Source organism: Phymastichus coffea, unplaced genomic scaffold (assembly GCF_024137745.1).
Source record: "Phymastichus coffea isolate CEN01 unplaced genomic scaffold, Cenicafe_Pcof_1.1 PCOF00219, whole genome shotgun sequence".
Taxonomy (NCBI): domain Eukaryota; kingdom Metazoa; phylum Arthropoda; class Insecta; order Hymenoptera; family Eulophidae; genus Phymastichus; species Phymastichus coffea.
The window spans coordinates 61,590-86,265 of record NW_026707030.1 but is presented as its reverse complement, the minus strand read 5'-3'; the positions used below and the strand labels follow the sequence as shown (position 1 = coordinate 86,265).

General features: G+C 41.7%; 2 protein-coding genes and 1 pseudogene across 2 annotated transcripts; 1 reads left to right on the top strand and 2 right to left on the bottom strand.

Moving 5' to 3' along the window:
* LOC131674206 (15-hydroxyprostaglandin dehydrogenase [NAD(+)]-like) lies at nt 1-1,364 on the bottom strand (annotated as a pseudogene).
* Nucleotides 1,365-11,254: 9,890 nt separating this feature from the next.
* Nucleotides 11,255-14,487, top strand: LOC131674205 (uncharacterized). Its single transcript, XM_058952721.1, has 8 exons — nt 11,255-11,541; nt 11,601-11,820; nt 11,893-12,055; nt 12,122-12,440; nt 12,501-12,881; nt 12,947-13,433; nt 13,467-13,768; nt 13,827-14,487. The coding sequence occupies exons 1-8, from the start codon at nt 11,255-11,257 to the stop codon at nt 14,485-14,487; spliced, it is 2,820 nt and encodes a 939-aa protein (XP_058808704.1).
* Nucleotides 14,488-15,942: 1,455 nt separating this feature from the next.
* On the bottom strand, nt 15,943-22,097 carry LOC131674202 (homeobox protein goosecoid-like). Its single transcript, XM_058952717.1, has 3 exons — nt 21,441-22,097; nt 20,099-20,385; nt 15,943-17,255 (listed from the first exon to the last, which is right to left on the bottom strand). Exons 1-3 carry the CDS (start codon nt 21,940-21,942, stop codon nt 17,034-17,036), a joined length of 1,011 nt encoding a protein of 336 aa, XP_058808700.1. The 5' UTR covers nt 21,943-22,097; the 3' UTR covers nt 15,943-17,033.
* Between the last annotated feature and the right edge of the window lie 2,579 nt (nt 22,098-24,676).

Genomic DNA, 24,676 nt, shown 5'->3' with positions numbered 1-24,676 from the left:
TTACGAAGAGATCCGCATCTTTTCCAGATCCGTCTCCATCGCCACTGGATAAGCAGGCTGATCGTTTTGCGCCAGCCAGACATCCCCTTCTTTACCTTTCTTTATGATTTCCACGATCGCCTTTGCCACATTGTCTGGCCTGCAAGCAATTGAAATTCAACTTAAGAGTTATTAAAAAAAAAAAGAATAAAACACTCAAATCCGAACAGAAATACATACGACTGCAAGTAGACGTCCAATGCTTCCTGGATCGTGTCCGAGTAAACGAAGTCAAACATGTCTCTCCGAAATATATCATACCCGATCAAACCTGTCTTGGTCATACCCGGGCAGATACATACGATTCGCACGCCGAGAGTTTCATTGTGTTCCTGAAAATATGTATTTATAATTGGTTTTGCCGTTGTCATTTGATTTGACGTTCTCGAAAATTGTACCTTCATTGATCTGACGAACGAAACAACGGCATGCTTGGTGGCGTTATAAACCGGGGCCAATGGTTTATCGACTAATCCCAAGAAAGAGGCTATGTTCACGATTACACCACCTTTGTGGCCTTTACTTTTGCGCATACGTTCGACAGCCATCATCGTGCCGTGAACTACTGCTCTCTGTAATCCATAGCGGTGGTAGTCGTTGACGTAGTGGAACAGTATTCTCGAGGAAATGAAATACTTACAAAGTTCACGTCGATCGACAAATCAATGTCTTTGTCGTTGACAACAGCTGCATTGTTCACGAGAATGTCGACGTATTTTTCTGCTTCAATACCTTGTCGTAAACGGCTTGAACATCCAACACAGCGTTAAAATGCATTTTCGACACTCCGTGCGCAAAGTGCGTCTTTCTCGCACGCTCGGCAGAAAACGTGCGTTGAAAATCGCACTTTCCACACGTCGTATCAAAAAATACGGTACGGCACATGTTCGGGAAAGAGTTTCTCGTCTCGTGTACCCTTCCACCCTCGCTTCGCTCGGGCGTAAAAGCCACACGAGACAAGAATCTACTTTCCCGCACTTGTATCGTAATGTACTATTACTTTATAATTGGTTCAATCGCACCATTTACCTTGAAATTCTTTGGTATTCGTTACATTGCAATTGTAGTACTCGAATTTGTCCTTCTTGAATTCAGTCTCCAATTTCTTTAAGCCTTCAACGACCCGTTGATTCCCAATTTCAAATATATCGAGCATGGCAACGAACTAAAAATCGTACAACTTCTAGGGAAATGTGATAGGGCTGGCGCACGTTTGTTCGATGGAAACGTACCTCGGCTCCATTTCTCAACAGATGCTGTACGGTAGAAAAACCAATACCACCAAGGCCGCCAGTGACAATTGCAACTTTACCCGTGGTCTCCATGTTGAAGTGAAGCGCGCCGAAAACTGCTGCGTGCAACTCGTGCGAGATTCCGCTGGGATGTGGCGAAGGAAAGTGGCGCGGACGGCGACCGCTCGGTACACATATTCACAATTAATCGAGGTTGTGCACGCGATAAGCCAATATCGGCAAAAGTTTCGAAAGCGACGGGGCCCGGTGCAACACGCGCAAAGCCATTTTATCTCGGATACAAAAATAGCAGAAAATAGCAGCCGCGTTCTCCCAAGTATCTCTCGCTTGTCAATTAATTACGCTGAAAATGTACGCATCAAGTATTCGGCAGTAATGTAACTCTTAAGAAACATCCCGAGCAAGACAGGAGAGCCGCTCCCGTAACGAGGGAAGAAAGAAAAGCAAAGTCTGAGCAGAGAGAAGATATCGATCGGTAATAATTAGCTGCTCGATTAAGTTGGAGGAGCAGATGAACGGAGCGCGACCTGTCGAGTTAAAAAACTCCTCTGCAGTCTCGCCAGCTCTCGTCGGCGGTGCTAATCAATTCGCCGACGGCGAATGCTCTTTTTGATAATACGCTCAGTTATTAATCGCGCGGATTTTTTATTTTCTTTTTATTAATTTGCGATCGTTCGTTATCGGACGTGGCTCGGCGAACGAGAAGCATCTCTCGGCCGAAAGTCCGAAGCGGTAATTTCCTGCCGCTAAGCGCACGGCGGGGGAACAGTTGACAAGCCAATAAGTGTTAGCTGCACCTTCCGAAGCTTCAAATCCGCGTAAAAGTCCGAGTTGAAGGCGCAATATGCCGTCAAGAGGCGCGTGGCAACCCTTTCTTTCTTCGCTCTCTCCGCGGGGAGGCGTATCCGGGATTAAAGCGTAAAATATTGTTCAAACTCGCCCCGTAGCGTTGTGACGGGATAGCCGAAGGGCCCTTTGCGCTTTCACTTAGCATAACAAATATCGTCTTCGACGCCGGACGTGGATTTCGAATAAGTATCGGGCAACGGATGATGGGTTGATTGTTGAACGGGTAGCAGTTTCGAGCAACCATTTCCCTTTTGAAGCTATTCCGGAAAAAGAAACATTTGAGGCTTATTACATCCGTTTCAACTTGACTGAGATTTCAGACTGGGCCCGTTCAAACTTTCTTTAGTCTCGCTGGCGGAAGTTGCAGAATGACTGAGAGTCATCGATCGAGCACTTGACGTATCATTTATAAACGATGATAAAAAACGGATTGCTTCTCTTATGTTCTTTTCGTATACCGTACATCGAAAAACAATCATAATTTGCGCGAAAAAAAATCTTGAAAATTCTATTGGCACATCGTAATGCAAACCTCGTAAAACGCGCTCGGCACAGCCGTAGCGCCGTTATGCGCGTTACATGCACTATAGTATTTCGCCAAGCAAATATTCGAGCCTCCCTGCGATTTTTTCTATATCTCGTTCCACGTGCAGTAGCATCGGAAGTGAAAGAGAGAGACAGAGGTAGAACAAAGGTAGGCGTGTACGCGCGCGCACCTACAAGTGTATAAGCGGAGACGCGCGTTGCGAAAAAAGGGGGTGTGTGCGCGCGTGTCTGACGGAGGGAGAGGGGGGAGTGGAAAAGAGAGCGATGTATGAAAAGCGTTTGTAGCTCCACTGGAAAATAAAAACCCTTTGAATCCCACTCACTCACTCTCTTTTCCAGGCGTGCGCGCGTTTTTGTTCATTTCACGCGCAAATGATTTCGACCTATGCTTCGCCGGAAGGCGCCAAAGCATAGACAAAGAAAATTCAATTCAAATTCAAGAGAGGAGAGAAAAAAAAAGCGCCTAGAGTCTCTCTTTCCCTCGCGCGCGCGTCTGCAATTTCGCGCAAGAGCTGCAACCCCCCCCCCCGCCCCGGTTTTTTTGGCTTTTTTCGAAGCGTGTGCGCGAATGCGCATTTTTCTGGAATGTTATATACAAGTATAAAGCGCGCCTAGCGCGAAAATTACACTTTTTCAATTGTTTCCGTAGACTCGCGCGCGCGCGGGCATAAAAATATTTGATACTTTTGAAATTGAAACGAAACTTGGAAGCTCCAGCATTAATCCCGGAGGGTTTGCGCATTTTAATATTTACGTTTTATGAAAATATATCGCTATTAGCGCCCCGTCGGTGATAGCAAAATCCGATGTGTTTGTTGTTTTTCTCCTATTTCGCTTCGCTTGGAGAAGGATGCCACGGTAATACTGAAAAAGAATGAAATTGTACCGCGTAGGAACGCATTGTCGGTACATTTGCGAAGTATGGAATGGTCGAATGGTGAAAGTAACGTACGTGCGAGCGAGGGTGGTATCCTTCTTTTCAATCAATTTGTTGGGAATCCGCATGGGATCGACGTGATTCTCTTCCCTTTCTGAGAATGCATATTTCTGTCCTGCAAAATGCGTTGCAATATTACATACGCGTTCCGTATGCTCGGAATCCTTAGAACATTTAGTGTCATCTTTCAATTTCTCTACGAGAGAGCGAGCGAACAGTGGTTCCATTCGACTGATATTGCGTAATCGGTTTGTGCTCGTGTGTTATTACGTAATGCACTCTGTAACGTATGTGTATCTATATGTTTATGACATTTCAATAACGCCATACATCATGGCCGTGGAAAAGGACGTGATATGTCGTAAGAACTACACGCGCAGGAATCCTCCTCATATAAAAATGTGATGGATGCCGTGTTGAAGCCTTTTATTCGTGATCTAATTGGCTGACATATTGACACGTGATACGCTATTGTCCGGCGGCAAATAAACATGTAGATGTGGTTTCGACTTGGCAATTTAACAATAAAAATTCAATTTATCATAATTGATACGGATAATTTTGAAGATAATCAAAGTAAAAAAAGTAGATTACAGCGTTTAGTGTTTTTACACTCATTTTATGAAACTAGCAGCAAATAAATCATTTTGTAAAAATAAAAGGTTAAAATTTTGATAAATATTTTCTATTAATAATTGATAATCTGGTTTTTAAACGTAAAAGATTGGAATAAAGATTGTAATGTAGCAATCTTTATTCAAAAAGTTAATAAAAGTTTAATAATTAGCCATTATTACTTATTCCAGTTTTCGATATGATATATCATAAATTTGACAACGTGTCTCATCACTAATACACATTTTTCCGCTGTGATACGTGATTTGTAAAAATATTGAAAAGTCCACCTTCCACAAAAATAATTTATGTTAAATACATTAATTAACCCATTAACGCTCACAGGACGGTTTTTCGAGACCTGAGTTTGAACTATTCTCATGTCATGAATTCTCGTGGAAAAAATTCAGGAACCATTGTTTCTTATGTTTTCGAGTGTCCTCTTTCCAATGATGCTGGTTAAAATTGTCGCTGAAAAACTTTTACGGTCCAAAAATCAAAAATAAATAAAAAAAACATGATTTTCTGATTTAATTTTTTTTTTAAATCGACTTTTCGTTCCCTAAGCATTTTTTTTAATGCCTAAAACCCTTATAGATCGCGGCCCGAGGTTTTAACTACAAGTTACTATGGTTCTCCGGATATGAAAATTTTTCGTATAAACAAAATGGCGGCCGAAGTGAAAATATTTATCTAAAACTTTACAAATTTTTTTCTCGAATACTATAGATTTTCATGAAAATTTTTAAAGAACAAAAATGTCTTAGCATTAGTTATAAAATACTCTCAAATTTTTTCAGAATCATCCGAGAAAATTTTGGGATTTCGGAAAAGTCTCTGAATTGAAAATTTAAAAATTATGTCGGAAAATTTTGAAATAATTTGAGAGCGTTCTTTGTTTGTTTTTAAGACATTTCTATTCTCAGAAAAATGTTCCTAAAGAGTATACTTTTCGAGAAAAAAAATGTTAAAGTTTGCTAAACAAATATTTTGTTTACCAAAAACCATGCACTTTACGAAAGTTTTTCTGAGAATAGAAATGTCTTAAAAACAAACAAAGAACGCTCTCAAATTATTTCAAAATTTTCCGACATAATTTTTAAATTTTCAATTCAGAGACTTTTCCGAAATCCCAAAATTTTCTCGGATGATTCTGAAAAAATTTGAGAGTATTTTATAACTAATTCTAAGACATTTTTGTTCTTTAAAAATTTTCATGAAAATCTATAGTATTCGAGAAAAAAATTTGTAAAGTTTTAGATAAATATTTTCACTTCGGCCGCCATTTTGTTTATACGAAAAATTTTCATATCCGGAGAACCATAGTAACTTGTAGTTAAAACCTCGAGGCCGCGATCTATAAGGGTTTTAGGCATTAAAAAAAATGCTTAGGGAACGAAAAGTCGATTTAAAAAAAAAATTAAATCAGAAAATCATGTTTTTTTTATTTATTTTTGATTTTTGGACCGTAAAAGTTTTTCAGCGACAATTTTAACCAGCATCATTGGAAAGAGGACACTCGAAAACATAAGAAACAATGGTTCCTGAATTTTTTCCACGAGAATTCATGACATGAGAATAGTTCAAACTCAGGTCTCGAAAAACCGTCCTGTGAGCGTTAATGGGTTAATATAACAATAAGAAATGAAAAAAAAAAGATAAGAACGCGCAAAGTGCATCTGATCCTATATATTTTTATTTTCCTATATGAAAAAGTGATGCTGAGTGAAGTAATTTTATTCGTTATTTGATTGACTGAATGTAGTCATCTGGATTACAGTTATGAGTAAATTGTTAATAACAATAGATCGAGGTGTTTTACATTTATTAATACAAATAAGAATAATAAATTGTAGGCATTAAAAAATTAATAACTCCTACATTCTCTCAATGGCTTAACCTTAAAAAATATGACAAAGTGATCTTAATGCACTCCCAATTACATTTATTCATCGGATAATCAAATTTATTATCTGAACTGTAAAGTTTAGCTTCGAATCCATATCATCAACAATGAATAGAATTGCAAATAGATATTCCATATGAAATTATGTGAATTAATTTCAGTGCATTCGGCACCGTTAATTTAATTTTTTTTTTAATTAGAATTTAATTTATAAATGTGAATAAATTCTCGAAATAGTTTCGGATGAACAATTGAAAAAACAGTTGAAAAACAGTTACATTAAAATAATATATCTGTTGATATGGAGAGATCCTACATAAAGATTGATATCATGAATTAATCTGTTAAAAAATAAATTTAAATTAAATTGTTTGGCGCAGCTGACGGTTCTATCCTAACTCTTTTTCGTATCCTTCTTTCCTTCGTTATATATTTCTTAAAAATTATGAGTCACCAAAATCAGCGTTGTGATTGTTTGATGCTATAAAAGAGCGCGAAATTGTGAATTTTCGTATATTTTGAAATATTTTTGTTATATATTTAGATATATAACAAATATTATTATATATTTCAAGAGTAAATTCAATTTATGAATAATTAACATGGATAATAATCTACAAGAATTAAAATATGCTGTTAATAATTTGTTCATCGTTTGAAACCCTGTGATACTGAAATCAATATTATCGTATAAAAATTTGCTAGAAAGTGAAAAAAAAATAAAATAGAGGAGAATACAGTTTTATCTTTTGTACATTATAAGTTAAAACGTATGAGAGCAACGGAAACTGATCATTAAAAATTAATCCCGTTAAGTTTGAAGAATATTACTCGGTGTTTTCGTTGACGCAACTAGAAGCTATGTTTTAGTATAAAGTCAAATATTCCAAGAGACTTACGATTTTGAAAAGTAGGTGGCCACAATGGATTATGGGGTTTGCACTATTTAATTGCAAGACGGAGTATTGATAAACACAGAATATATCCAAGTTTATTTATGATATTTTGTTGAGCTTTTTGCATAAAATATGGTTGTTCAGTTATTCGCGGTTGCACATTAAAAATATTCTTATTACTTAAATATCTTAAATTAATCTGAAGATTATTCGATGCATGTTCCTAGTTGCATAGGTTTTCATTCGAAACTCCGGAAGAAATTACAAGTGCAATAATTTTTTTCATCACGTCATACTTACCGATAATCAACATAGAGAGACATTACGATTGAAAATGTACATATTCAATATGATTAGATTCTCAATGCATACAAAAATTGAACGTCTAAGCCGTCATTTTAAAAAATTTGGCGATTCGCATTGTCTATAACCGCCACGTGTCTTATAAGCATAGCGAGTGAAATAATTTTTTGCAGGCGAATCAACGTGCTAATCAAAAAGCAGCGCGAAACTGATGCGTTTGCGTCGGAACAATATCCAAGCAACATATCAACGCACGGTGCGCTCTCAAATCCTAGCAATGCACAAGCACAAAGCCGCAGCGACGAACGAGAGCTGCGGCAAGCAAATCGAAGCCGGAGAATAGAAATCGAAAAGCGATGGGGTCGCTATGGTAGTGGTAGTAGGAGGGTCTCCGTTATATAGCCGCGGGTTATATCCCCGGAATCAGCTGCCAGATTATTCTATTACCGCGTATCAACATGGGGCCTGTTTGGTCTGAAAACACACGCCAACTCACTCACATTGTTTCAACGCTCAGATAAAGAATTTAACGTTCGGGATAATTAAAAGGCTGCCGCGAACGCGCAAGTCAAGTGTTGTTCTTGCTACTGCGCGAGTACGCAAAAATCTACCACGCCGTCGTAGCCTGAGTGAGCAAAAGTTTGCTCTGTTGGAAAGACCGAGAGGCTTCAAGTGCCGGCCACACGATCACAAAGTATTTATTTTGAGAACGTGAAAGGATGAATTATTAATTTCGTCAGTTTCTGTCTTTAATAGTTTAGATTGAGTTGTGGCTTAAAAAATTTTTGTTTCTAGTAAATGTTTATTGGATGGTATAAAAAGTATGAAAATATTTTTTATTACTGAATGAACATAGAATTCTCATTTCTATATGATTTCTGAAATATCATAAGGTTAATTGTTAAATGGTATACCATTTATTTCAAAGGTCAAAATTAAAATAATATATTCAAATAATTTAATACAAATGGTCATATCTATAATTCTCGTCATCGTACACGATTGTCTAAGCGTTTTATACCTGCACTGAAGAAAAATGAATAGATTTAAAAAATAGACGATAAAGTTAAATTGAATAATATTATGCACTCGCATGCCTGATATTATTAACGAATAGAATCCAGTCTTTAGAATTTTTTTCGATCAGATTAAAGGCAGTAAAATAAATTTATAACGTTATTTTTTAAACTAATATTTCGTATGCGTTGATCAATGATATGGTAAAGATTGATCGAGAGATAAATGATGATATGTCGAAAACAATAAACAGAAGTCGATTTATAATGTTTACATGGGTACCATATTGATCCGTTTATTTGTATATTCGATTCTTCTTAATTTTCATGCTACACCTATCAACGATCGCTGCCTATATGCAACTTTGTCGGTTTAAATGTAAAGATCTAAACAAGCATATTTTTTATATTGAACAGAGTGATAAAAAATCATTCAAAATATATTTGGCAATATGTCTATATATATGGCATACATGTATTAATTTGTTGTTAATTTGATTATCAATCAATGCGTATATTATCGAGGCACGGATTAAAGTTCATTAATTTATATAAATAACAATAGCAATTTTAAAAGTAACCCCTATATAAATCCCCCTGTAACGAAAAAAAGATCTTTCAAATAATCCTCCTATATAAAAAAAGAGGATGGACTGGAAAGTGTCACATTTTATTCGTGATGTAATTAGCTGAAAGGTGGTCACGTGTGATAAATCGTGAAGTTCAAATATATGAAATAGAAATGTTTTGTAAATAAACTAACTTTCCAATTGCAAACTGTAACTGACTAACGACGTAAATATATATATTAACATTAAGCCAAATATCAAGTAATTATTTAAATAATTATTTTGTACGAAAATGATAAATTAATTTGGATTTTTTAACTCGAAAATCTTAGCAAACAATCAATTTTAAGTAGGTTTATTCATTTCTTCTTAACCGTAAAAGGATAACTAAAGTTTGCTGTATATAATATTAAGTTATGAATAAGATTACACATCAATAAATATCTTAGGAAGTAATATTATTTATTTAATATTAAAAGTTAATAGCTGTAAAATTTTTAAATTGTGTAATCGTATATGTATTTCATCGTGTATTGGAGTATTTAAGTTCACTAAACTGTTGGTTTATAAACAGCCTGTAAGTTGACATGAAAAAATGAAAAAGACGTGTCTAGTAATATTAATATTAAAGCAAAATGATAAAAGGTGTACAACCAACTGAGAAAAAAAATTAAAAGCATTGAACAATGAACAAGTCATTAACCTGGCGTTGGCAAACATCGTTATATAGTTAAAATGAAAAGTAAATAAAAAGCGTGGTGAGCGCGCAGGTGACATATCGGGTCATCACATGAAATCATCGTTTTCCCTGCTCAGCCATATCTCCGTAGTAACAATAACAATGCTCGCCGCGTGACGAGGCAAAGCGGTAATTAAAAGAAAATTAATTGAATCGGGCTGCGCGGGCGCGCGAAGCAGAGTGAGAGCTCGTGTATTACAGCCCGAGGCGACGTCGGTTTTCTGCGTTGCCGCGCGCGCACAGCATGTAATACAACGATACACACGCGGTATGTTTACATTGCATACGCGAGAGCTGGCGCTTCGCGATTATTCATCGCGCGCTGTCGGATCTACCCGAAACCATAATATTTCAATCGGACAACCGATCAAAATCAAACTAATTAGATATGCGCTATGATTTCGAATTTCCACCGCCGCGAAATAATTTAAAGTTTTGCGCGCGCAAAACTATAAATTTCATTCTTTTTCGCTTTCATTCGAATAAACGACGATGATCAATGCTCAAATTAAAATTATGAAAATGAAGAAGAAGATCCAAATGCGAGCGGCCAGTTGGCAAATTACATGCAAAATGCAAACAAACGAAAATTAATTAAAACGCCAGAATGCGACGTATACAAGTCAACCAAATTGGCACAAAAAAGCGGAGTAATAATAATGAACGGCTTTTAATTAGTGTGTAGCTCTGACTTACGTCGCATTTTTCCAGAAACTCTGTTGCGCATTATACGCTGATGTAATTTGCATCGGCTTTTTTTGTTCTTTCATTCGCAACCGAACGAGTTACGCGCAAAAATGAGCGAACGCACGTTCAATCGCTCACTCTGGGCAAGCATTTGATTAAAGTTTTAAAATCTTTGTCCAAGGCACTTTCATTCGCTCCCTGTTCTTCTCGCTAAGCGATTCCAAACTTCACTTTTATTTTTATACGTCTTCGGTGCTCTGCACGTGCAAAAAATAGTAAAAAGGGAACTGCGTAATTTATCGCGACCCTCGCCAAATCCAATAATGACGCTGAAAGAAAACGTCGCGCGGACTAGCTTAAGGTTTCTGCAACGTAATTTTATAAACACTTTGGTGCTTCACTACGTACTCGGCTTCTGCGTGGAAAATAATTAGAAAATCACGCGGCGCAGGGAGCACCACCCCTACATCGAGAGAGAGAGAGAGAGAGAGAGAGAGAGAGAGAGAGAGAGAGAGAGAGAGAGAGAGAGAGAGAGAGAGAGAGAGAGAGAGAGAGAGAGAGAAAGAGCCCTTTTATGTTGCACAGCTTTAGTACAGAGAGTTTTAAACTTGAACGGTTTCACCAGAGACTGAGCTGATTTTTGTTTTTCTATTGTTAGCCGCGTAATTAGATTTCCCTGAGCACGGCTAAAGTTATTTATTTTGAGTTTTCTATTGCTACGGTTGTTCTTACCTTCGTTTTTTTTTCTTTTTTGCTTTCTCGTGATAACTAACCTCAACCTCCTTTCTCGAAATCGACAGTTAACCTTTCAGTAAATTGTAAACAAACAAAATTTTCAGTTTGGCAAATAACTCAAAATTAAAACTTTTCGAATTCGACCATTCAAAACATTCATCAAAATGAGCGGATCAGTAAAGTTGGCCAAATCAGTAACATTAAAATCCAAAAAATCGAAAAACAGTTGCGAGAAAACAAAATCTATCAAAGGCCTCAAACCAGACTGCCTAAGAGCAACGAAATCTGTTAAATCGGAGAAACTTATCGGTGTAACCGACATCGACGGTGAGAATGAAACGTGCGCGGTGCCCAAAATAACTCGTCCGTACAGGCCAAAATGGAATAAATGTGCGAATCAATCACAATGGGATTGCAAAAACGATTCTCTATGGCGGTCATACATGAAAACGTAATCTACAATGAACGAAGCAAGTACTATTTCGATGCTTATGCATTGTAATTCAACAGATTAACAGCCGACGCGAGTAAGCGTATCGCAGAACAGAGAGAAGCCAAATGCTTGTATCCCGATAGAAAGCGCAAGCAATTTGACGTTCCGTGCTTGCCATGCCCCCCCAAGTTATCGTTTCGTTACGAGCTGAATGCTCTGAACCAAGGAAGACGAATTATCGATGTTTTAGGACCAACTACCGCTGGTGTTTGGGATTCCTTACGTGATCCACGATCGGTTAGACAAGCAGCCGATTGAATATTCAATTTCTATTAGTCAGGCGATTGAATTTGATATTTCAATTCACAGTGCATTGATTCTTCAAGTGTCGCAAGCAGTGAATTCGACTGGCCACGACTCTACCCGTGCACAACTCGGGATATAGTTAAAGAACGAAAGATCCTCGCTAGAAGAGTGAAAATGAGGATGTTGGGCGCGTCGCCGTGCGAAGTCGACGAAATCGATTCACCAGGTTACAGATCCATCGCGAAAACCACTCGATCGACGAATAATCCGTCGGCTCGGTTTGTTTTTTCAGAATCAAGCGAGGACGAAATGCAACGAGAACTGGCACATCAAAAGGAGCTCGGCCTCGCTCGTATTCCATTCACCTATCGCAAAGACGACGATCCCCAGCTCGTCGATCGTGACATTGGCGATACGCCAGGTCTCGTCTACGGCGACTACGTGATTTTTCAATTAACCTCGCAAAAATGTGGCGACAGGACTTACGCCAACGTCTGCTTGAGAGGAACGACGGGCATGCATCTGGCTGAGTTGGGACGTGCTCGAGAGAAAACTTGGAAATTTTGCGTGTTCCAAGCTCTTGTCGCTTTACTCGCGAAGACTCAGCTTAGGTACAAATGCGACTCTACTTTTTTAGAGACAACGCTTTGACTTTCTCTTCTGTTGCTCAGGTATAAATACGTGTGGAGTGCTAATGTCGATTACATCTACAATCAGGCTTGGATGATTTTTCTGCACGTCGGCTATTTGACTCTGAGAGACACTCAGCGATTCGACGATGTGCTAGTTTACAATTACAAATATAGCGTGGAGCTGCAACTCGTGCACGAATTGAAAAAAGTGCGCATTGTGCAAGACGTAACTTTCGACTACTTTGAGAAAACGATGAAGAAAAAACGACAGTTGCGGAGGAAAGAGATGACGTTGACGAAAAGTAATTTCAGCACGGAAAAAACGCGCGACGAGTATGGTGCTACCGTGCACAGGGAAACTAGGAGGATTGAAAAGTGGTTTGATAATTTGGATGACGTATACTCGAATTGTATATTCAGGTAAAGATTTGTTAATCATTCGTGAACTTTTACTTCACGAAGATCAAATTATTCGTCAATGACAGAACGTCAAGATTCACACTGGCATTCTGGAAAGACGGTAGCTTCTGGTATCTTTACAACCCCTACCGTTGCGACGAATTTGGCTTCTGGAATGACGACGGTTTCGCATGTTTCGTGAAATTCTGCTCGCGCGACTCGCTCAAACGTCATCTAGTTATTCTAACGCTCCGAGCTTACGCATACGAATGCGAGGTGCAAAATACAGACGATTATTACTCGGAAAGTGTGACGACAAAGTCGTACGCGAGCTCAATGGGCAAGAGAAAGAGATTCACCTTACAGATTTATCAGTTGATCTATCATTCGTGTCACATTCATAATGTGAAGTTATTGTTGCGCGAACCTCGGAAACCAAAGCCACAGCTCATTGAGAAGAAGCAGAGCGAATTGTGTACCTTCGATCCACTAGAAGAGGTGAATCCTTGCGATGAGCCAAAGGACGATATAAGTGATGTAAGTTTTTTTTATCATTGCAAAAAAAACATACGCGTTTTTGGGCTTACGATAAATTGTCATTTTCAGATGGAAAAGTTTGAATGGCTAGAAGATGAGATCATCTGGGCGAGATACCCAACACCAGCGAAGCCACGCTGCGGTCCGGGAGCCGATAAGCTACCGAAATGGCATAATTACGAGATAGTCTCATCGAAGAGGCTTTACATTCTTTGGGGCACGAAGCATATCTTACAAAAGACTTTCCCCGAAGAGAATAGAGGCAAGCAAGCAGCTACTTGTTACGCTGTTTGCGCAGGCATGTGTTTGATTAACGCACCCGAGTTCTGGGACGCAGAGACGCTGGATGACATTGTTATTTGCGGCGACAAGTGAGTTTTTGGCGATAGATGATTGAGAAAGCGCGTTCGATGAAACCGTTGATTGCAGGTTTTACAGCGAGCGGTATGGAAAGTTGAAAGAAGTATGCGTTAAGATTATCAAAGGCAATCTACCGGTAGACGACTGGGACGAGCGACCGACTGATAAATTCCGAATCGGCAACATGACGTTTGACTTAGAAGCTAAATCGGCTATTCACGGCCGACTATACTTTAAGAGCAACCGGTGCCTCTGGCAGACTCTTCAGCGATTCTTCCAGAACAATACTTTTGGCGTACTCACGTGCGAAAGTGCTCAATTGGCAGTTTTCAAACACTACGGTGTTTATTTCATGCTGGACGTTGCGTCCTATGGTCCACCAATTTTCGAAAGAGGCGCGGCTATGGCGTACTTGATACGAGCTACTTGTTTCGTCGATTTCATGAAAAATTTAGTGCTGGTGATTGGCGCACCCGAGTGTTGCAAATTCACTTTGAGACCAATGGAGATCGTCGATACTGTGGATTTGAGTGACGTTGATGAGTGCGGCAGGATTAGGTGGGAAAAGTGCGAGGAAAAACCAGTTGAGCTTTTCAAGCCGATTTGTCCGACAGGTAACGATAAGAAAGGCAAGAAAACGGGCACTAAATTGGCGGGTGGCACGAAGACTTTTGATCAGACTGCTTGCGTGGAAAGAAGTTCCAAATCTACGTGCTCGGAAATAGTTTGATAAAGTTTATGCAATTTTGTAAAATTATAATTAATAAAAAAAAAAATTGGAAATGTGAACGTATCGATGTGATACATACAAAGTACTGTTGTTAGAGTAGTGAAATAAAAAACAGAAGATTTGTTGTCATACGTGCGAATATTAGCTGTTTGTTTCAATATCCAGTTATCGATTAATGATCTGAAGATACTCAAAGAAGTGCGTATCGTGTAATAGAATTGTGATTTTGAGTGAATCATCGTGCGATGAATTTTTCTAACTTGATCATAACGATGAAACGCTCATAGTTATTTTGACACTTTGCTCAGTGGCTCAATGAAATCATTAAACTCAAGATCGTGGCAATAAAAAATTTTTTTTGTCATTATTCGCACTCATCTCTAACCGTGAGCGTAAAAGGGCCACGATCAATTTCGCAGAGTAATATTGTATTTCTCAAAATAATCTACATTAAGCCGCCGAAGGTCGTGGGAGCGTCGCTACTTGTGAGTATCTAATTTTCAATATAGAACAGCTGCAAAACGTGAACAAGTCCGCAGCCTAACTATGAAAACCAAAAGAAAAAAAAAGAAAAAATATCCAATTCACAGCACAAGCCACTCGAGCCGTCGCACCTTCCTTCCGAAAGACGAAGCACGCGCGCGGCAGTGTGCAAGTCCATTCGAGAATATAAGCCGATTACAATCTGGAAGAACAACCAGCCGCGTAGAATGGAGCCAATTGAAAGAAGAACGAAAGAGAAAAGACGAAAGATAAAAGGAAGAAGAAGAGCGTCCGCGGAAGCATTGTCCCGATCATTAGCCGTCTTCGCAATCTACGTCACGATCTGTTCTTGGCTGAGAAAATTAGTAGATAGATGCTACCCCACTTGCCCGAGAAAGCCTCACCTCATTGAATCACAATGACTTCTGGCGGCAAACATAATCCACTTTATGCCACAGCAGCAATGTACTCCCTGCGGGCCTTTATTACAGACTTAGGCGCCCCAATCCTTTTGGCGAACTTCAGCCACTTCGCGGCCGCCACCGCCAGCGCCGCGAGGGACTTGACTATACACGACACTCGCCACGATGAATGGACTAGTTTCTCGAGTTGTGCTGCTGTGTGGGTTAAATGACAAGGCGCTTTTCAAGCTGATTTGACCCTTTTTCCGACAGGCTCAACGAAGCCAGTTAGTTGAAAAGTCTTTATGGTTCAAGGAATTTCTTCGCCAAGAATAGGTTATTTTTATTTCTTATTATAACCAATTTTTCTTCCCTTTCACCCGCGAGTGTTTGCATGAGAAGTTTCGAACGAAAGTAAAGTTTGGTATTGATTGACACAATGCAAAACTTTTATTCGAAAGACATTTAGTTACTATTTAAACCAAACCAAATAAATAAAATGCAGATAGTTAATATGTACGATTCATTTCAGTTTTATTACGTGCACAAATTTCTTTGAAAACATATCGAATATAAAAAGAAGCTCCCTATTTTCCTTTTGTAGTACGTACGTGTCTGTTGAATGACTTTCCATCGGTGGGAACGGAATGATAAAAAACAATAGTGAAAAATTCGCTGTCACTGGTAATTTGTTAATACTTCGTTCTATGACTTATAGCTCGCTATTATACACACTCAGCGCACAACCGTATTTACAAAACATCGCATTTATTTACATAGTTTCATTCTCTCACTCTCTCTCTCTCTCTCTCTCTCTCTCTAACTTACTAAACTTGTGTTATATATTTACACACTCAAAAATTCGATCGAGAGAATTGCACATAGATTAAAAATCGATTGGAAACTCGCCACATTGTAGTCAATTCTCGACGTGATACAAAAAAAGGATCCGCTTATATTTTTCTTTTTATTTTTTTTCTTTTTTGGTAGCACACATATCGCACGTGTATTTTTTTCTTTCTTCGTTTTCATTTGGCAATCGAAACGGAAAAAACGTAAGTTTCGAGCGCAATTGAGAACGCGTGTGCGCTATGCATGTAGGAAAACGTTTTCTTTTTTTTTTCTTTGTCGTGGAAATGACTGATTGTCGAATGTGTAATAGATTTTTTCTCTTTGATGTCAATGGTTCCTAAAAACACTTTGCTATAATAATTTTTCTCTAACTAGAAACAAGAGATCGCGATAAAAATCGATATATAACTTATGATTCGCAGTCCAAAATTCATTATATACAATTATATCAATTTCATCTCTCTGAACGCAGATTCTTTTTATTCAGTCTGGATGCTTGCCACTTATTTTCAGAGAGCTATAGTTTTGGCATTAAAAAAAAGTAAGATTGCTCTCTCGAAAGACAAAGCTTGTGTATTATATGTATATACGTCGCTGGGGAGCCCGAATGTTTTTTTTTTAACTTCAGGGTAGTAACGTGCCATAGCGTAGTACGGATCGAAAGAAAAAGGAATAATAATATAAATCACCGGAAGTTTAAATCTCTCATGATTTAGTATAATCAACAACCCCGAAAACAGGAAACGAATAACGCGGGGACACTGCGGTGAAGGGACAATGGATGAATGGAGTAGCATTGTTCGCAGACGACTACGCCACCTCGAGGTCCGAGCTATCGGTATCTTGTTCATTGTGCTGCTGTCGGCTGGTTACCAAATGACCCGCCGACACTCGTAGCGAATTGACACTAACGGGATCCGGGGTCGCCGAGCTATTGGCACGCGTACGCTGCTCCATTTGGAGTTTGCGCAGCCTCTCCTGCTCTTCGCGCTTCTGCTTGCGCCATTTTGCTCGTCTGTTCTTGAACCACACCTGCAGCAGATAACATAAATACCAAATTTTATACAAAACTTCCACGCTTACTCGTTGTTTCTCCGAGCATTTCTCATTTCAGTCGACGATTTTAACCATTTTTCATGGATTTTCGTATAATACTTCAGCGGGTAAGTTCGAAGAAAGGGAAATTCTGAATTCGAACGAGTATATTAGACTTTCCTACGTATGCTGTCAACGTTTCGTTGACATTTAAAGAAAGTGTGCATGCGATTCAGAAACATCCAAGTGCGCTTAATCTAATTTTCTTATCGACAGTTATTAAAATCATGCATAAATGCTAGAGGGATTTTTATGAGATTTCGCTTCGCGCAACCAGCTAAGGAGATAAAAGCTTGTTCGTTATTTACTTCATCATAGCTGCTATCGAGATCTTGCATTAAAATCTTGATAAAACAAATAAGATTTAAGAGATTCTAATTTTTTTGGTGCGAGTAATTTTTCGATCGCAGTAGCAGCTGATATTTTACAAGCAATGTTGAAACTGTAATTAAATAGTTACGAATAATGGAATTAGACGAACAATCGTCTCCCGCGAGAATTTATTGATCGTGATCCTCGGACATTCGCTCAATATTTGCGCAAATGTAAACACAAGCTGCACAAGCCTTCAGTATACAAAAAAAAAATACGAGGCACAGCGTAACTCATCAAAATCACAAAGCAGTCGTAATATCTGCTGCGTATCGCGGAGTGTCATCGTCAGCGAGCTTTCATCGAATCACACGCCGTGCGTGTGCACGATTAATGCTATGCGCCGAGGGGTCGTCGTCGCCGCCCTGAAATCGATTCGGACAGGCGTGAGGAGCGAAGCACCGTTTACAATTGCGTTTTGAATTTGCGCGCGTCTTCTTTATTCTATTTTTGGAGCCTCCTTGGTGTTTGCTTTTTACGTAAGATTCTTTGCTAGCGTGAGATTTTTGTTCTTCCTTTGGGTTTCGGCTTCGCGCGCGACAGACAAAGAGAGAGAGAGAGAGAGAGAGAGAGGCTTTTCTTTGTATTGCAAAAAGGGATCAGAAAGTTGAATGGTGTAGAATTAATTATCCAGTTAGGATTTGAATGCATTGTGCATGGTATTCTGCATCGAGATGCGTAGAATATTTAAATTGTAATAAAGCTCATCGAAATACATACTTTAGAAAATTATTTTTTTTTTTTGAAGATTAGCGATGACCCGTTCGAACCGGCATTTAAGGCAGAGAAATAAAACACGGAGAAAAAAAGAGCTAGAAAACCAATCGGCAGCGGATTGTGGCATTCGGTCGCACGATTTTCCGGCTCTTTCGCACTCAAGTTTGTATATCTCGGCAAGGCAAATACACGATTATGTTTATTCATAGAGAAGGAGATGCTTGCAAGCAGGGCGCTCTCCCTCTCGCTCTAACTGGATATTTACGAAGGCTTCTCTCACTCGGGTAAACAGCATCGCTCGGCATGGATACTGTGTTGATTTATTTATTTTTTTTTTCGTACCCTTGAACGTTGCCGCAGTTTTGTGATTTCTATATATTCCGATTCCGTGTGCTCGCGGTGTGAAAAGCATAATAAAATTATTTAAGAGAAAAAAAGCGAACGACGACAATGCTGGCACAGCAGCGCGCAAGAGATCGATGGCAGAACGTTAAATGAAGCATTAAGTTGAAATAAAAGAAAGAGTTGCTGTTGCTGCTTGCTATGAACATTACCACGGGATGTACATATACCACTGTTGACTCAACCTTCAACACCCGACAATTTCCCAAAAAAAGAAATATCTTAACAACTCCCACACTATATCTTAATCCAACACAAGACAGAGAAAAAATCCACCTGACTAAAGGCAGTAACTCAACCCTCGAGTCGTCTTATCTTTATTTCTCCCTTCGCTCTCCAAGTCGAGCGTCTTACTAATTCTTAGCAAACACTTTTACGGGGCAGGTGCGTATGTGTGCGTTGGGAAAGGGGGGATTTTTCCTTCTCGCTCCTATGTCGCTTACGCGTATACGTAAAATACACACGGGTGGTCCCCCGTAAGATTTTCCCTTTGCCGCGCGAACGATTATCTTCGTGTTGTCGGAGGTGTCGACGCCTCGATTCTTTATTTTCTCTCTCTCTTTTTATTCTTTTCTTATGCGTGATTGGATTTCTTTTGTGGGGAGATTGTCCTTTGTGCGTATCTTTTTCTCGGGAATTCGTGAATATGCGCGGCGAACGATCCGACGGCAAACGGAATAAGCGTCGAATCGAAGTTTCGCCGCGGCAAAGCGGCGACATTGTCGCGGATCGGTTTTGTCCGTTGTTTACCGCGACGCGCGACGGCGGCGGGAGAGCAGGCCGACGCGTAATCTACAACTGAATAATAAACGTAATCGGTTTTGCCCGAGCGAATTGCGCATTGCGCCGGTGAAAGCTTTTAATCTAGCGCCGGGGCGCGACGTAGGAAACAATAGCTCGAAAACAATGGCCGGGCTTCGTCGATAATTAATCGGCAGGCGAGAGGCCGCCTCGGCAAAGTCGGGCGGTGGAGAGTCGTCAATAGGAAAATTGGAGGAGCGCGAGCCAGAAATATTTAAAGGCAATCGAAGAGCAAACGCGCGGCGCGCTCGGAGTTCTTTCGGCCGGCTCTCACGAGGATGACAGAACAAACGACGGAGGCGAAGGCCGCCCGGGCGCAGACGACGCAAATTGCTTCCTCGCTCTATAAGAGTATTAGGTTTCGCTCGATCGTCACGCACAATTAAGTATGCACGCGTGTGTGCCTAGACGTCGTCGGCTTCAAATATTTGGCCTTTCCCTTGACTTTTTATCGTCGCGATGCGATTGCTTAGGACGAATCGACTTACCTCTATCCTCTCCTCTTTCAAGTCGACTTGCAGCGCCAATTGCTCTCGCAGCAGCACGTCGGGATAGTGGGTCTTGTCGAAAGTCGCCTCTAACTGCTCGAGCTGCTCCTCCGTGAATATGGTCCTGTGGCGTCGTTTGCGTTTTGCCATCGGCCCAACGCCCGGCCCGCCGTTCGGGCTCAATTGATAAGGGTGCGCGCCGTGATAGAAGCCCGGCTGGCTGTGCAAGCCCGCCGCTGCCATTGCGGCCACGTAACTGTTGGGATAGAGGCCGGGATACGCTGCGGCTGCAATCACAAGTCAACGCAGTCGTGCATTTTTAAGCCTCGTCCTGAGCACCGCCAAATCCAAGATATTCCGGCACGGCGAATAACGCTCGCACTCTCGTTTTCCCAACGAGCTCCCGAATGAAAAATAAATGCAAAGTACATTAAGCCCCGCGAAACGATTTAACAAGAGGACAAAGACAAAAGAGAGAGAGAGAGAAAGGACGAAGTAAGAGACGAGCGAGAGAATTCCCAGGCGCCGCTAATAGTAGCCAAGAGAGAGGGTGCGCCGTCGTCGGGAGGACAGTAGCAAAAGAAAAATATCGAGCGCGCATAGTCGCGCGACTACGACGACTATCCCCGGGGACGTGACACGAGAGAGAGAGAGAATGAATCATGAGGCTTGTACAAAGCTGCTTAAAATCGTAATGTTGCGTTCGCTACTCGAGCTCTCTCTTCGACACTCTTGCGGGGAACGAGATCGCAATTGAGAGTAATGCCAGGTCGCGGACGCGTGCGTGCTGACAACGCAACGAATAATAAAAGCATCGTGACCCCCGGGTGAACAACTTCGTTTTTGTTTTTTTCGTAAAAAGTGGTATTCACTCCGCCGCGAGAGAAGACGGAATCCCCGGGGATTTCCGCGGAAGCCTTCTTTTCTCGTGGCAACCCACTTCGAAAATGCCTTCGCTAGCTCTCGCGGCTTACGCTTGCGGAATCAAGGAATTTCGACGCGTCTTGTCGACAGCGAGCTGTTAACGGAGAGAGAGTGCTTTAAGGAGATTTTTTTTTCTTTCTCCTTTCCCCGAGGTGTAGAGATTCTCGCGGGAATTGTCGTTGGCGCGTGGCGATGCGTAAAAAGAAATCGCGATAGGCCGCCCCAGACGTCCTCCTTCGCTCCGGCCGAGTGTTCGGCGTCGAGCTTACGGAAAAGGGTGGCCGAGGATTACGCCGCGAGCATCTTCGCTCGGCCGACGGCGAGAGCCGCGAGCCAGAGTGGCGCCGGTGCCGAGCGCCGAATGTTCTCGAGTTATCGGACACGATCGTCGCGAGTAGAGCGCGATAGGATGACTCACCGAGGAAATCCGCAGACGTGAAAGCCAAGTGATGGAGCTGCTGCTGGAGCGGGTGCACACCGGCGGCGGCCGCCGCAGCGTTCCTCGCGTTCACGTTGACCTGAGCACTGGCCGCCGCCGCAGCAACGGATGCGGAATTGCTGCCGGCGCCGGCGTGATTATCGGCGCCCTGAAGCGCGGCCAAACTGGCAGCGGCGGCGGCGGCGGCCGCCGCGGCAGCGGCCGGGATATTTCCCATCGGCCGCGGCGCCAAAATACTGTCGATGGTAAACAGCGAGGTCGCCGAAGTGGACGCGCTGCTGCCGCTGCCGCTCACCCTCGACGAGCCGTTGTTCCCGCTGTTGGACGACAGTCTCAGCTGGTTGTGGTGAAGGCGATCGGGCGAGCGCGAGTACAGCAGTCGCGTGTTCGCCGTAGGATTGTAGGTGTGCTGTAGCGGCGACGGCGACGACTCGGTCATTGGCGATCTCGATGAGTCGCCACTGTAACCGCTCTCCACCATCCTCGACGACGGCGACGACGACGACGACGTCGACTGTTCGCGATGCGCACCGATCAGCTTTCGTTGGCTCCGTTGTCTTGCGCGAGCAACTAATGCGCTGTCATCGCAGAGTGCAGAAGGGAGATCGGCCGGCGATCGGTCCACGCGACAGACTGCATCCCCCGAACGAAGCGATTCTGCTGCTCGCGCGCTGCACTTTCGCTGCTTTGGAGGGTTGGCGCCACGGACACTCGCACGCGCGCTCACGCGCTCGCACAGATATCCGATAGAGCGGGGATATTATGGGCGGAGCTTGGGCTCATACTTTTCTCTCTCCCCCTCTCCACGCGCTGCGAGATGTGCGGATGTGAATTAACGAGCGTTTGATTGTTATTGCGTTTTTTTTTTTTTTTTCGTTTATTTTTGTTTGAGTTTGTTTCGATGCTGTCCAAGAGTGAAGCTTGGCTTATTAGAAGGTACCTTTTCTTGGATATTCTTTCAGCCGTGACACAATCTTTTTTGGAAGAAGTGGGTTTCTTTATATAATGTCAACTTTTGTATTCATCGTAATTGAAAGATACCGAATAAGAAAAGCGGTGAAGGAAATATATTTAGAAAAGCAAAGCCAAAATTATTTCTAGTCTTACGTAATCTTTTGGACTTATTAATATGTTGTACTTGGGAAATTATAGTTTATCTCCTCTACATTTGTTTGAATACAGTCACTGACTTATTCCAAATTAATCTAGTGTAAATTTTATTCATTATTGTAACATATTGTAATCGTTATGCATTGTTTAATGACGTTGTTAATATTGACAGTAGAATTTTGTTCTTGCTGTGACAGACAGTCATATATCATGTATTATTTAACGAATGTTTTTGTTTCGTAATTTTTTAATTCTTTAAATATTGTCTTGATAATCATGCAATTTCTTATGATTATAACTATTTTTATGTTGATCGAATAATGATTTGATGAGGCTGGAAACCACACCAGTGAAACGTTATCAATGAATACGAAGCTGTATTGATTTACTTAAAAAACTTTTTTGGGGATCACTCTTACAACCTTTGATGGTAAATAAAATTTTATATTATAAAAATATATTATTAAAGGTTGATACCCGCCCATACGAAATCGCGCACATCTAACATCGATGCTTGTATAATAAATGGTATTCGTAAGAGTTTTATTTGGTGTTGAGTTTACGAGAGACGTAGCATCAGATTATCAGTCATCAACTAACGAGGATTACAAGAATGTAACCTAACAAAAATTTCACTGACATATTATATTTATTCAACATATTCATACGATTTTATATCGATTAACTATGTACATACTAGAGTTCTTCAATAGTTCTTCAATTCATCGTTAATTCGCACACAAATCTTCAAGCGAAACGATTAATCGCATAAGGCAAATTCTCATTGCTGACGATAACCATATACCATGAAAATCTTGTTTATCTTGTAACATCAATTACAAGGCGAACGTAAAAAAAAATAGAATTTTAAATAGCATCCGCCTGTCACATCTCTCCATCTCCGCGTGAGTGAAATTGCCGCGCGCTTCGGTCTCCATGCTCGTCCGCTCGTAATTGCGAGGAGAATAAAAGAGAGGCGAGAACGCCTCGTAAGCGCATCATAAAGGACGCGCGCGAGCCAGGTAGGACAGATATCAGCTTGGCGCGGTGCTGAAAAAGGTAGAGGGGAGAGCGAAGAAGGGGCGTGGTAGCGACCACGCCTATGTAACAGCGCGACAAGGCATCTTCGCCGTTTGTCACTGGAAGAGTGGGAGAGAGAGGAGAGAGAGAGAGAAAGAGAGAGAGAGAGAGATACGCACGCGTATATTCTCGACGGAGACACGCGTCGAACGAGGGACGCAAGCCGGCAACTCGGGAAAGCTCCGACCTGCCGAGCGAGACGGACGAAAGGGTAATACTCGGCGGGCGAGCTCGACGGAGACATGGCTGCCTCTGCGATTGCCTCTGCCTGCTGATTATCGGATGTGCGAATGTACGCGAACGCGGCGAGGCGCCCTCGTTCGGGTCCGATTTCTCGCGTACGCGCGCGCACCGCCGATCGGGCACTAATTGGCCAGGCTGTTTTTGCTCATCGACGAGTCAACGCGACGCCGAAAGCCTATCCGTCGCGCTCCTCGATTATTCCAATAGCGCGCCGATAACGCGTCAAAGCCGCATTACGGGCAGAAGGCGGGGGGGGGCACGCGTGGAGAGCACGGGGTTGGAGGCAGAATGGACAGCGAGTGCGCGCGCGCGTGTATCGAGGTTACCAAGTTTACTCTTACTTAGTGGGTTCGACGTTCAGGCTCCTCGGATCCGTCTCGCGTGTGTGCTTTCTTAGCTCGCCGAGGAAGCGTCGCGCGCTGCTCCGCCGCCATGCGCCCCGTGTGTTTGCCCATCGCTGACGGGCTAATGGCACCCGCTTTCTCGGACGCGCGATTTCGGTCTGCTCACGCCGCGACCGGGGGACCGTCCTCGATATTGGATTTGCACGCGGCCAACGAGCTGCGGCGCGACGATCGAGCTCGCGGCGATATTTTCACGACGTCGATCGATGCCTCATTATTATACGGCGAACGAAACGCCTCTGTCGGCGTACGACAATCCGCGGCCAATCGCCGAGGCAGACCGAGTATATCTCACGCACAATAAACCTCAAACACGCGTACTTGCTCGCCAGCTGTACGCCACGTCCGCACGTCCATAATACATTAACCATCAGAACG

Bases quoted from the DNA above. Each gene is read 5' to 3' on its own strand.
- LOC131674202 (XM_058952717.1), bottom strand. From the start codon at position 21,942: ATGGTGGAGAGCGGTTACAGTGGCGACTCATCGAGATCGCCAATGACC. The intron at 20,386-21,440 runs GTGAGTCATCCT...TTGTGATTGCAG, and splicing joins CACGTCTGCGGATTTCCTCG to CCGCAGCGTATCCCGGCCTC. The intron at 17,256-20,098 runs GTAAGTCGATTC...TATCTGCTGCAG, and splicing joins TGAAAGAGGAGAGGATAGAG to GTGTGGTTCAAGAACAGACG.
- LOC131674205 (XM_058952721.1), top strand. From the start codon at position 11,255: ATGAGCGGATCAGTAAAGTTGGCCAAATCAGTAACATTAAAATCCAAA. The intron at 12,441-12,500 runs GTACAAATGCGA...TCTGTTGCTCAG, and splicing joins CTCGCGAAGACTCAGCTTAG to GTATAAATACGTGTGGAGTG. The intron at 13,434-13,466 runs GTTTTTGGGCTT...TGTCATTTTCAG, and splicing joins ATTGCAAAAAAAACATACGC to ATGGAAAAGTTTGAATGGCT.